General features: G+C 41.5%; 1 protein-coding gene across 1 annotated transcript in view; it reads right to left on the bottom strand.

Annotated features, from left to right (window-relative positions):
* LGR5 (leucine rich repeat containing G protein-coupled receptor 5) overlaps nt 1–12641 on the bottom strand; it is an 83926-nt gene extending 71285 nt beyond the window's left edge. Inside the window, exon 1 of the mRNA XM_072333308.1 lies at nt 12261–12641. Within this exon, the coding sequence (XP_072189409.1) occupies nt 12261–12475 (215 nt within the window). The 5' untranslated portion in view covers nt 12476–12641. The remainder of the gene's footprint in view (nt 1–12260) is intronic.
* Between the last annotated feature and the right edge of the window lie 499 nt (nt 12642–13140).

Raw genomic sequence — 13140 nt, 5'->3', positions numbered from 1 at the left:
CACTTTTTTTGTAAGCTGTGAAGAGTTACAGATTTAGGATTTCCTAGAAAGACAAGTTTCCTATGAAGAAGAACAATATAGATGGAGAGGTGCGCCAAGAAAAAGGGCCTTCCAAGGTGCCAGAACGTGTCTACATCAGCAGGTCCTCAAAGAAAGCACCAGTCACATTTATACAATATAAAATATAAAAATAAATGTAAAAATAAATATTCTAAGTCCCAAATATTTGTCAGAACTTCTTTCCCAATCTGCATACCAGTGCACAAATATATTTGTGTTCTACCAAATGCAACTTGCAAAGGCAATCTTCTGATACCCATTCTTCATCTTATCTGCTAACATCATAAAAGGGAGGTTAAATTCAGACAGAATAGCTAGAAACTTCTTATAAACAATCTCTTCCTTGATCTGGAATTGTAAACTGAGAAGCTTGAGTAAGCTATTAGCTTTCCATTGTAAGGCATCTCCTTCCTATTTTAATAGTTTCAAGATTGAAGGGATAAAGAACTTAAAAGCAGTACTTGCACTTACAGATGCAAATAGCAAACACTGGGAATGGAGCTGGCACTGAGTGGATAATATGGAGGTAATAGTCGCCACATTTGTATTACCCGATGTCACACAAGTTACACCATGATCTGTCATTCCTTCCAAACACAAAATAAGTAGGTCTGTATCTCTGTTCAAAACGACACCATTGCCTAACATATTAGAATACATGATTCATTGGTATCTAATTAATCTAACAGATCTATCTAATAGAACAACAAAAGTATTTTTCCTTTGACAAACGGAAATATTCAGATACTGAAAAAAATTACGACGACTTCTATCTCTTTTCTATCTCTTCTACATTTTCTCTGTAAATTGTATTGCTGTCCTAAGTAGCCTACGTTGGGTAGGAAATACGCAAAAAAATACAGAAGAAACCTCTAGCTGTCCCTGCCAGACCTGGCTTTTAGAAGCAGCATAAGCTCTACTTCAGTATCCCTTATAGAAGTGGTTTTAATCAGTATTCTTAATTAGCATCTTTCAAAATCAGCTGCATGTTGTTATTTTGTAAAATACTGAATGAGCAGCATGAGGTACAGAATTGGTATTAAAATCAATCCTGTATTCATTTTAGGCTTTTTTTTTTTTTTTTTTTTTTTTTTTTTCTTTTTTGGTCATAGTTTATCAACAGTATTTCATGGTCAATCTTGTTCTTTCGTTTCTCTAGTTAGAATTTTTAATCCACCAATCACGTGTCTTATGTTAATACTCTCATATATTACAGAAATGCTATCTGTGCTCTGAGTGCTTTACAGCAATTTTACAGTAGTGTATGATCCCATGCCAGCAGAAAACAGCAATAAAGCTAACCGTCACCTTTTCTAATAAGAAAATACAACTACATAATTTTACTAAATCCAATGGTCAGAGACAACCTTGTCAGCAAGACTGTAATTAATATTAAATAAATAAAAATGTTATCAGGAAATAGCATTCATGTTTTTACATAAGCTGCATTATCTATTCAGATACACCTTGATGTAAGATTGAGTTCGAATTCATAAACGTTGACAGGATTCCTTTCTCCACACCTAGATCCTCATGCACTGAGATCATAGAGTCTCAGAATCTTTTGAACTGGAAGGGACGTTTAAAGGCCATCTAGTCCAACTCCCCTGCAGTGAACAGGGACGCTCACAGTTAGATCAGGTTGCTCAGAGCCCTGTCCAGCCTGACCTTGAATGTCACCAGAGACAGGACATCCACCACCTCTCTGGGCAAACCATTTCAGTGCTTCACTACCTGTATAATAAAAAACCTCAGCCTCAACTATTTCTTTGTAATTGCCCTGATGTTTTAGAAGCTATTCAAAACTCTTCTAATTAGAAGTGAAAAACATATATGCATTACATCATTAACATACTAAAGAATGATACACTCTGAAACACCATTGTAGAATCACCCTAGATCACAACTTCAAAGCCTATTTTTTTCACTGTCACTACTGAGAAATTCCACCTCCATCAATTTCAACTACATCAATAATTCTGCCATAGTACATAAAGAAAAATTCTGAGCTCCCTTTGTTCTGTGTCATCCTCCCCACCTGGAGCAGCCCTGGGCTGTTTCTTTCAGGTCAGCTTACGCAGCAGTGAGCCACGTGTTCCCAAAGTGCACCCGAGGTCACTGCAGTAGCAACAGGCCTGCTCTAATTGCACCCAAGGGGACCAATGCAGGAGTTTGCCTGTCACACTGCTGAACACCTCAGCCTGTCTAATAAGCCAGGAGCTGCTCCATGAGTCAAAAAGTCTGCAAACATACCAGGTGTTTGTCAGACAGAGTCACACTTGAGAGTAATGGTCTGAGGCATTTTATTGCGATGGACTTGGTGGCATGGAGGTGCACTCAGATTAGTGTCTAAACTTGGCAGTAAATGTTAGATTACCAAATGTTTTATATTCTTGAATTGCTTCCGATGAACAACACTATGTTGCTGTCAGCAAACAGCAAATAGAAGGCATGGTGGTGCATCTCTGATTTTGTTTCACACTGTTGCAGCTTGATATGCATTTTGTTTATCTTTAATGTTAGTAATAGTATTGCTGACTGAATGAACAGAGGCACAGTGCTGTGCTGCTAAGAAGTATTTTTTTCTTCTATGTTTTCCTGTTATTGTTCTCCTTCAGCTAGGACAGCCAGCCATTACTGAATTCATACCATTACATGATGATACACTTATTTCCTTATGGTCTAATCTTGATCAGAACAACCACCTTAATGCTATCTTATAAAAGCTGGGAACATTTTTAATGGAAGCCCTCAATGCAGTGATAAACAAAACCACTAATGAATATACTTTACAATTAATTACTCTCGTTGTGTTCTCAGGCAATTATTCATTCACCAAATATGAAAAACAAATCTGTTTGCATACTCAACACACAGTGATATTTGGATAAAGACTAGACTCACCGTGACCCAATAGAGTGTACTACAGTAGAGCTAACTGACATTCCGGGAGCTCAATTCATATATTCACAAGGAGATGCTGTTTTAGCTTCATTGGGAACTGAACTGGTTCATAATTAGTTTTCGCAAGCCCTTATCAGAACAGATTAAACTAGTGGCATGTTGACAGCATGCAGCATTTCCCTATATGCTTCCCGCACAGAGATATAACACTGAAAATAATACTATCCAGCAAATTTGGATATTGCAAATTCTTTCTGAAATCTGATGCTCTTACAGCAGTGCCCTATGGTCAGACAGGCAGGAACACAGAGCTACATGCCTGCAAGATGCTATAGTCGTGATAGATGATAAATGTAGAAAACAGACCACATCTGGCTTCAAGTTTACAGGATTCTTCACAGATGACTGGAGATAGCCATTAAAGACTGAGGCCCTGATATGTGGACAAAAGTGATTTGATAACTCTATCTGGTGGGATTATATCTGTCCATAAGAAATATAGTGAAAGCGACAGATACCCTGCACAGTAATGACACATCAGAAGCTTCTCCTTCAAAAGCCACCACATTATGACTGAAATGAATGTTTCAATTTAATTATATTAACACTTTTCTAAAATCTATGAGTTTTTCAAACTCAATTTGTGTTAGCAGTCCTAATTCCAGATAATCAATTTAGCTCCATCAGTATAAGCAAAGATAAACCTACCTGAGGTCTTTCTTGGCATAAGCATTGAATTACACACACGGACGGAGTAACATGCAGATATAAATCTGGTATGTTAGTATGTTAGTATAATGTTCTTCTACATATGTCTGTTTCTACACAATGTTTTGTTTTTTTCTAGTCGAGATTAATTTTTCCCTTTATCAGTATTCAGTAAGTATTTAGAATATAAAAATGCATCTACTTCAAGATTTCCAGAATCTACTTTGCTACCCTCCTTACCATCTCTGGCCTTTAGGCAGACAGGATGTTCCATGATGCTTGTTGTGCCCTTTATTTTCACATCTTCTGTCTTAGCCAGAAACGTTCTGGCACTCAGCAGTTCACACTACTCTCTGTATGTACAGAGAACAGGTCAGATGAGTAGACTATATGCTGTGAAACACCTTTTCCATATGCTATTCTCCGCATTATGAGCTTTCACTGTCCTTTCTCAGTATTGACCATGCGGACACCTGATCTTGTTTCCAATTGCACTTTCACAGTGCCCCATACTCAAAACAAACAGCAGCAGCACAGCAAACACATACTTTTCACCCCACCACAACCATACTTATGCGTTACCTCCTGTAGGTCCAGTTAGTCACACACTTTTCAGGTAATAATTATGCCAAGGTAATTGTGCCCTACAAAATCTTATTGCTGACACCTGGCACAAATGAAAACTGTGATTTCCATTCCTGTCACTTCTCCCAGGGGTTTAAAGTTGGTTGAACTGCCTGATGAGAGGCACGTTTCACTGCTCCACAGCTCCAATACAGACAGATTCCTGGGCTACCTGCTGCTTCTCTCTTCACAATGCGCATTTAACGCCTCTGTTAATCCCTTTGAAATAGTGTGTGCCTGTTGCAGGTTAAATTCAATATACTGAAGCTTTATCCAGGGACACCACAGGACTGCAATTTACTACCTGAGACCTTTGTCAGGTCACAAGGTTGAACCTGAACTTCTTTTGGCCTTTTTCCAAATCCTTGTCTTTGTACAACTTCAGCATGAGTGCAGGCAATACTTCCAAACATATGGATCCTGTATGTTTTTTGTCAGCAGGTCAAATATTGCTTTCAGATGCCTGCGTAGATTTTACTTGTTCCAATAAGAATCATATATATCACTGATTTGAGACCACATAAGCAACCATGAGCAAAACTGAAAGGGAGATGTACATACACACACACAAAAATCCTCTGGGATTTCACCTTATTTTACCATGTCATACTCATAATTAGCACTTCATTACATGTTTTTAATCTATAGATCTCCAGCATTTATCAGTCACTACCAAATTAGTTAAACTCAGACGTAGATAGCTGCCTCACCCATAAAGTAAGATTACAGAACTGCTGTATGACTTGCTCGAAGTTGTAAATTACTTACGACCATATTCAGCAGCAGAACCCAAAGGTCTCGCTATCTGAATCCTGGCTATAGCTATCTGATCACATTCCCTGTTTGCAGGAGCAGTTCCTTCCCTTTCCTCATGCTCCCAAAATGGCAACCTCTGTAAAGCAGGGCATTTAATAAATGTTAAACTTTTTGGGCTAAGAGACCAAAAGGCAAGTTACTCATCAAGGTGGTTTACAACAGGTAAATTTCAGAGATGGGTGAGAGAGAGCTTTGTCTTATCTTGTTTCCTTTGCCAGCTATGACCTACTTTTCCCCACAGAGTACACAGAGACTCATTTACAAACTCAGTGAATGCCAAATCAGTGCAGTTACACTTCTCTTAGTGCTGACATCATCTCACATCTGCTCTCTCATTCACTAAGACTAGCATTTATATTATCGTAGGATCCAGTAGACATGGTGTAACTGGCATCATAAGATGCTTACTGCTGCAGAAACAAGAGCTAGGGAAGTTTTATTTCCGTCAAACACTGGTGCTGTAACTGTTTAATCCTCCAACAAAATGGATTAAAGTCTTTGGTAAATGAACTGGTAGCAAAAAACATAAACAAAATAGAAAAGCATTAGCACTAAACAAGCAGTACTGAACACCATCTTTATATTCCCCTCATGAACAGCACCAAGAAACCACTGAACAGGTTTTACTGTATCTATAAGTACAACAAAAATTCTTAAGATGAAAAGGGTTCAATTTATACACAATCATTATACAGATAAAGTATAAATTCCACAAATACTTCTGCCTTACTCAAACACTTAAGTATTAAGTGACATTAGTAAGCATGGTTACACTTAATAAAAAAAGAAACATTTATTCAAGCTTCTGCAAGAAACTTTGTGTGACGGAAGCAGCATTTGTTTGTACTGTAAGGTGCCAAAATGCTTTGGGTACACTGGTAAAAAAGTATCTACACATTTGCCTGCCTACCCACACACATCCCTACATGCAAACGTGTCTTATCCACAGCCAAAGTGATTCCCGCCTCTCTTGAAATATACTGCATAAAGTATTTCAACAGTATTTATAAAAAATCTACCCATAAAATTGCTTACTTGCAACTACATAATTGTTGAAAGATAGTGCTCTTCTCATTACTTACTACAGCCTTTCGTTTATTTATAATATACCTAATGCTTTAGGCTGTGCAATGAGACAGCGTGGAAGAACACTGCAATAAAACTATGCCACGCAAATGAAGGTGAGAACTGCTTTAAAATTACAAAAGGCCTTGCTCCTACAATCATTTTCACGTGTGATTTCAGTGGAACCACTCCTGACACTACAGTTAAGTATCTGGATAAGTATTTGCAGGACTGAAGCCAAATTATACAATTGGGCCCGAACTAAGAGTCCATTTGTTACCAATAAAGTCTTATTTTGGGAGTGGTTGATTATGACAGTTATCACTGCTGGATTACACTGTGCTTTAGAATGATTACTTTTGCAGCAGTATCTAGACAGGACACTTCTCTTTCCTAAAGGTGGACATTATTGCTGTGGCCACTGATCCCAAAACCTAAAGCTCATAGCTAAAAAAAGTGTAATAAAACATAGCAAAATCATCAGTCTAAAGGTGATACAGAACGTGCTGGCTCTGCAAAGGCCATATCAAGATGGGAACATTCTGTACTAGTTCCTGGGGGTCTGCACTGCTATCGCATTTCTTTACTGTTCAGCGTAACAGGTGGTAGTTGTACCTAATTACAATGGTTGTGCCTTGTACCAGTGGGCTCATGCTCTCCCAGCTTGAATACTTGCTTCTTTCCAAGCAGCAGCTGATAGATCTTTGTACCGTTTTCATCTAAATCTCCATTCCAAGAGAGACAAGAGGACTGTACTCTGTACAGTGCACAACAGCAATACCACTTCAGACCCTACCCCTCTCCAGCTACATTTATTTCTCTTACAGTTCTTCAGGCATTAACCTTCCCACAACTGATAATCAGAAGAGCAGACATTACTCAGGCCTCCTCAGCAAACAGTACAGAGCATGTAGCATAAGGATTTGCCACTTGAATTGCTAAATCTCTGAGGAGTAAGCGTGCTTTGATCACATCTCGTTCTTTTTTAAAGACGTTAGGGTATTTTCTTTGAGCCGAAGTCTAAAGCTGTTTTGGTATGTCAAAAACACCACATCATGTTCTGCCCTCAGTCAGTTTACTCAGAGCCAAAGGAACCACACCTTATTTACCATGATTTTTACTGAGAAAAGAATCAGATCTGCTGGACAGTTCAAGGAAGTAAGTGAAGGAAAATACCATAAATTGCATTAATCGAGACCACTTAAATGACCAACAGAGAATTAGGAAAGCAGTGCATGTGGATGAAATATTATCTTTGGCCAGCAAACACAGAATAAAAGAAAGCAATTTAGACAGCAAAACTAGTAGCAATTTCACACATTTGGAAGACAAATCATGTTGGAGCAAAGACTGGGTTAACAAGGGAGCACTTGAGGGAAGTCTAATCTCTGCTGGCATGCTGGCTGGGAAGGTCAGCCTGGAGCACGCGTTCCCAGCTGGAGTCGGGCCCCCTCTGCTCGGCCAATTGTCCTGTACACTTCAGACACCAAACCGAACTGAAGGTGCCTCCACCCTGCCAACTCCTTGTATTCTTCCAGCTTAAAGACAGCTTCCTTTTCTCTGTCAATTTTTGCAGCAGTTCCACACAGTAAATGCTAAGAAGGAGAGAGGTAGCACGAGCGCCTTTTCCCCCCTCTGGGCAGCACAAGGCTGTTCAACCTTTATACTGAGAGCAGTGTAAAGAGTTAATTTGAGCACTGTATTCTCAAGTGTGAAGAGCGACACTGTCAAACTCAATCTAAATTATTTCACAAAGAAACTAACTTTGAGTTGACACGTTAGGTTTTGAAATTTAAAGCAAGTCCCTTGGAAGCTGATGAACAGGAACATTAAATAGGTTGTTAGTTCCCTGTTTTTCATGCATCTCTGATTTACCTGTGCATACATTTTACCTCTCTATACCGACCATTGCCACAAGTAGAGAGGAAACGCCCTGTTTTTGTTACAAAAAGGGAATGTAACACTAAATTCTAAACCCAGAATCTGGATTTACTTTCATCTTTAACTAGGACGAGGCTCAGATTATGACCTGAAGCCATGTGCCAAACACTCCAACTAGAAAGGAGAAAAAATGGTTTACCAAGTTTGTAGCTATGTAAAGAAATACTTTCTAAGGAAAGGCTGGCATTTTACTAGCAATCTAACATCTCAGCCTTGTCAAGTTGCTGGAGACTTTATAAAGCTCGCTCCTGATGAAGATAGTACCTTACTTACACTGCAGTCATTCCCATGGAACGCTACATGAAGAGGCACACAGAACTTGAGTTTGCACTGTGATATTAGAATGTGATAATAAAACAGGGCAAACTTACCCCAAAGAGTCTGGCTTCACGCTTTTCTATATTCCCAACACAGAAGCCACTGCCTCATTTCAGAAGTGCAGATAATTCATGCAAATGTACTTTTTAACCTTTAAAGATAAATAATTTTTCTCCCAGAATTGTCCTTTTTATTTTTTTGGGGGGTTCTCTTAGATACTTTCAAAGACCCTCAAAAGCTTTGAGTGGGCTTTACAGGAGTAATTACTATTAAATACAACGTTATGGAAATGAATGAAAGAGAAGGCCAAAGTTTATCCAAGGAATACGTTACAAAACTTATTATATTCATAGGTTTGATTGCAATACTGCCAGTGTTAACATAGTTTTAAAAAAGAATATCTTTTGAACGAGTAATTCCTATAAGGGATTAACAATAACGAGAACCAGATTTTTCTAAATGTTACTATACAGATTTACAATGTACTCAAAATTAGCATATTTAAAATGCGATTAACACATATCCTAAAATAACCTATTAAGTAAACCATGACGGAAAAGGTAACACACCATATCCTGCGCTAGTTACACCTGTATGCACATACATCTATATCAATCCAAGATTTTAACATTATGAAGATATTCCACTTAAGAGTTTCTTGTTAAGGGCCTCATGGAAAGTTTCTGATCATGAAGAACACAGCAGCTGAACTGTCGGACAGCACTGGCATTTATGATTAATTTTCTTTTTTGTGCTACCCAACCACATAACAAAGACCCTTAGGATCTTTAAATACTATATTCTGGACTGTCATCACAAGAGATATGAAACAGTTTTGTTTTTTTCTTTTAATATACTTGTCATATTAAATATTCTTGAGCAGAAGTAGGCAAATCTTACGCTATTTTTAATGAGCAGTTATGTAGGAGAAATAGGCTGAGCCTGTGGTTAAAGAATGGAGTTAGGATAAGGCATTCTGGCTTTAATTACTGACTTTGTCATAAACTTTAACTTTGAGCAAACCCTTCTTTGCCTCAGTTTTCCACATCACAATAAACGGTAATAATACTTCACTAACTCACAGGCTTGGATTGAGAATTAATGAGGTCCCATGTGCCACAGACTTGTAGATCCTGGCTTCATCTTTTCACTGTGTACTGATAGGAAAGTGACATGTTCTTAATTTGAAACAGAGACTCAGTGCTGCCCTTCACCAGCACATGGAATTCACATTAATGTCAACAGGAATTGCGTTACATACACTGAGTACATTATTTAGCCTGGAAGCAAATGAAGAAGAAATGGCAAGAAACTCCTGGATTCTCCTGGTCTGTACTTAAAAAGTCTAACAGTTCATGGCAGCAGATACAAAACCATCAATGAAATGATATTTGATGGGGAAACAAGGATTGAAACTTCGTATGAGAATGCGGAAACATACAACAGGTACAGCTGTAGACTACATTTGGTTTTAATGCAAAAAGCACCTTCATACAAGAAATGGAATCTAGCCATCATGACATATTGTCATCTGTACACATTTGTCCCAGCATAAGACAAACATGGCCTCAGCTTTTCAAATTTTCACACAATATCCAGCAAAATACAAGATATCGTTATCGTTTTTTTTCCCCCCATGCAAGTGCCTTAGACGAGACATTAATGATAGAAAATCAAGAAAAACAAAACAAAACAAACAAACAAAACCCCTACAAAAACACAACCTTAGAATAAGGTACTATTACCACAGGCAGTTTTTGGCCAGATGTACTATATTGTACTATAGGGGAATCTGCCAGAGAAGATGTTCTTTGCTGGAAGGAGAGTTAATTTGAGCATGAAGCTTTAACCTCCTGCTTTGTCCTAAAGCAAAAAATGTCACAGCCCAAAAAGACATTTCTGTTGTGTTCAGGACACAAAACCAAAGGCAAAAGAATAAATCAAAAAGCAATTGGTTGGGCACCATGAAACTTTAGGAGGGAAACATCTCTATAACGAGCAGGCATGTTTTAAAACTTACCATTGCTTAGCCATCTAAAGAAAATGAGTCTTGGCAGCTCAGTACAGAAGGCAGGCAGGAGCTACAGCTCTGCATAATTAGGCAATAATTAATCAATCCAAGAATAACAGCCTTGTAAGTGTGGGTGCACCAGTGCATGTGCCAGTCTTTTGCCCACTTGTCTACTGCACTGCATGCAAACAGCCTAGGTCATTCAGAAGTCTGTCTGCCCTGCAGTGGAGTTTTTACACTTCAGGGTGCACGCTACTGAGCAGAACAGAATCCTTGACTGGAGAAAGACATTCTCCCACTAAAGGACAAGAGGGCTGAAAAAACAAAAGTGTGGAGCAGGTCATAAACCAGCTTAGAAGCAGGTTGCTGGAGACACACAGCTTTTGAACAGCAGACGTCCATAGCAGTGGTGTTTTGACATCATCACGCATATTTATGTTCTCTTTTTCTTCATAAAACAGTAAAACAATAGGATCTCAGAAGTTTTTTTATTATTATTATTTCCCAGTTTTAGCATTCCTACAAGCAGTACCGAGTTTAGGAGATCTATTTCTTGACACAGGACATGTACAGCTTAAATACGTACGCTGTTATACGTTCTTTACCTATCTTTCTTGTAATGACTTTGCAAAGCACGAGAAAGTATTGAGTCTTGTGCATGCCCCAAGTCCTCACCTGCTGCTTGAGAAACCAGTGAAAAATGATGTGCCCATCTTAAAGACTGCTGTTCAGTTGTCTGTAGCCAAAGTTCTGCTCTGCTGTAAGCAGCCATTAAATGCCATGGACTCCCGCCTTTTAACATTAATAATAGGTTTGACTTTGAAATGTTTAGGATAAAACAAGCTAAAATTGATCTTACGGAGATAAATTCCAGAACGGTATTGATGTGCAGAATATTTAGAAAAGGCTTTCAGCTGCACATCCTCTTTCTAAGCCACTATTTTCTCTCAACCAAGCCCTCTCCTAACACACTATTTAAGTTTTATTGGCTGAATTTCATTTCTACCTTGCCTATGTTGTCACGTCTTTCATTTCTAGCCGAGTGCCATCCACTTCCCCACATGCAACGTATGTCCTATGCCCTCTGAAGCACAGCACTGACAAGTTAGTTCAGAGTTACCGCATCAGGACCTCACAGGCTTAGTAACCACAGTAGCGCAGATGTCAGCAGTCATACACAGGTGGACAAGACAGACACAAGAAATGCTGGATGCAGAGAAGCATCCCGCTAACAAGCTACTAAACGCGCAGCCGCGAAGAACTGCATGAAATCGGCACTAAAAGGGTACTAAGACCTTTGTGCACCAGCACAAAACCGAGAGAGGTTTATCGGCGAGCCCTCTCAAAAGCAAGCAAAGAAAGAAACTTTCCGTGGGATTATTATTGTTATCACAGTAAATGCAGCGGTTTTCTGCCCCGGCCGCTCCGTACGGCGCTGCGCAGCGTGGAGCTCACCTGGCGCCGGCGCGGGGCTCCCTGCGGCAGTGCCCGGGGCAGAGCGGAGGCTGCGGGACGGGCCCGGCCACCTGCCCGCCGCTCTCAGCCGCTAACCGCTGTCACACCGGCAGCAGCCGCAGCTCAAAGCGCTGTCCCGGAAAGCGAAGGTGGAGATAATATCCCGCGGATCTAATCGAGTTTTTGCCATTGTAACCGCTTTTAATTAGCCTCCGAGTGGCACATCGCACGGCGATCCCCTACGGACACCGGAGCGGGCGCGCCGACAGCGAGACGCCCATAAACGCTTTACAGCCCGCCCGCCGCTCAAAATGCCGTTGGCGCTTATGGAAGTCGCCCCCTCCCGTCCCGCACTTACAGGTAGGAGGTGAAGGCGCTGAGGTTGGCGGGCACGGCCGTCAGCCCCAGGTCGGAGCAGTCGGCGCGGAGCAGCATGCCCTCCTGCTCGCAGCGGCACGGCGCAGGACAGCCCCGCGGGCGCTGCCCGCCGCCCCGCGCCCCCCGCCTCAGCGCGGGCAGGCAAAGCAGGAGCAGAAGGAGGAGGAGGGCGCGGGCAGCGCGGGACGTCGCCATGGGTCCCGGCTCGCACGCCCCGCGGCCGGCTGGGCTCGTGTAGCAGCTGCGGCCGCCGCGCCGCTGTCTGTGGTAGCATCTCAGCTTACACGCTGCTTTAAAGCCCTGCGGCCGGCACCGCGCGCCCGCTGACGCCGCCCCAGCCTTGCCCGCCGTAGCGCGGCGGCCCTGCCCGCGTCGCCGTGCGAGCGAGCGGGCGGGCGGGGAGAGGCGGGAGGCGGGGGGTACCCGGGGCGGGGCGGCCGTAGCGCCTCAGGGCTCGGCTCAGGGCGGGAGCTCCCTCAGGGCAGCGGCGCGCGGGGAGCAGTCGTGAAATGGCGGTTGCCCCCCTCTTTGCCTCCTTTCTTTTCCCTCAAAGCCGAGGGAGCGGCGAGGATGGCAACATTTTGAGCCTTTTTTTGTTGTGCCACATCGGTGTTGTGGTTGTTCTTTTTTGTCCCCTTCCAAGTCACACCACAGGCTCCACGCTTAGGGCTCGCAACCGGATTAATAACCAAGTTCCAGCCCAAGTCTTGTTTAAACTGGTGGCTGGATGGTTGGTCAAGCTGCTTGCTGTGCGCTGTGGAGGATTAGTCACAGGTTTTCAGCTATGCTGTTTCTGAATCTATAGTTAAGTCTGAAAAGGCTGGCAAAATACTGTTTCCTACATACCACCCAGGTTATGA

The sequence above is a fragment of the Excalfactoria chinensis genome, chromosome 1 (genome assembly GCF_039878825.1).
Source record: "Excalfactoria chinensis isolate bCotChi1 chromosome 1, bCotChi1.hap2, whole genome shotgun sequence".
Classification (NCBI taxonomy): Eukaryota; Metazoa; Chordata; class Aves; order Galliformes; family Phasianidae; genus Excalfactoria; species Excalfactoria chinensis.
This window is presented reverse-complemented; position numbering and strand designations above follow the sequence as displayed.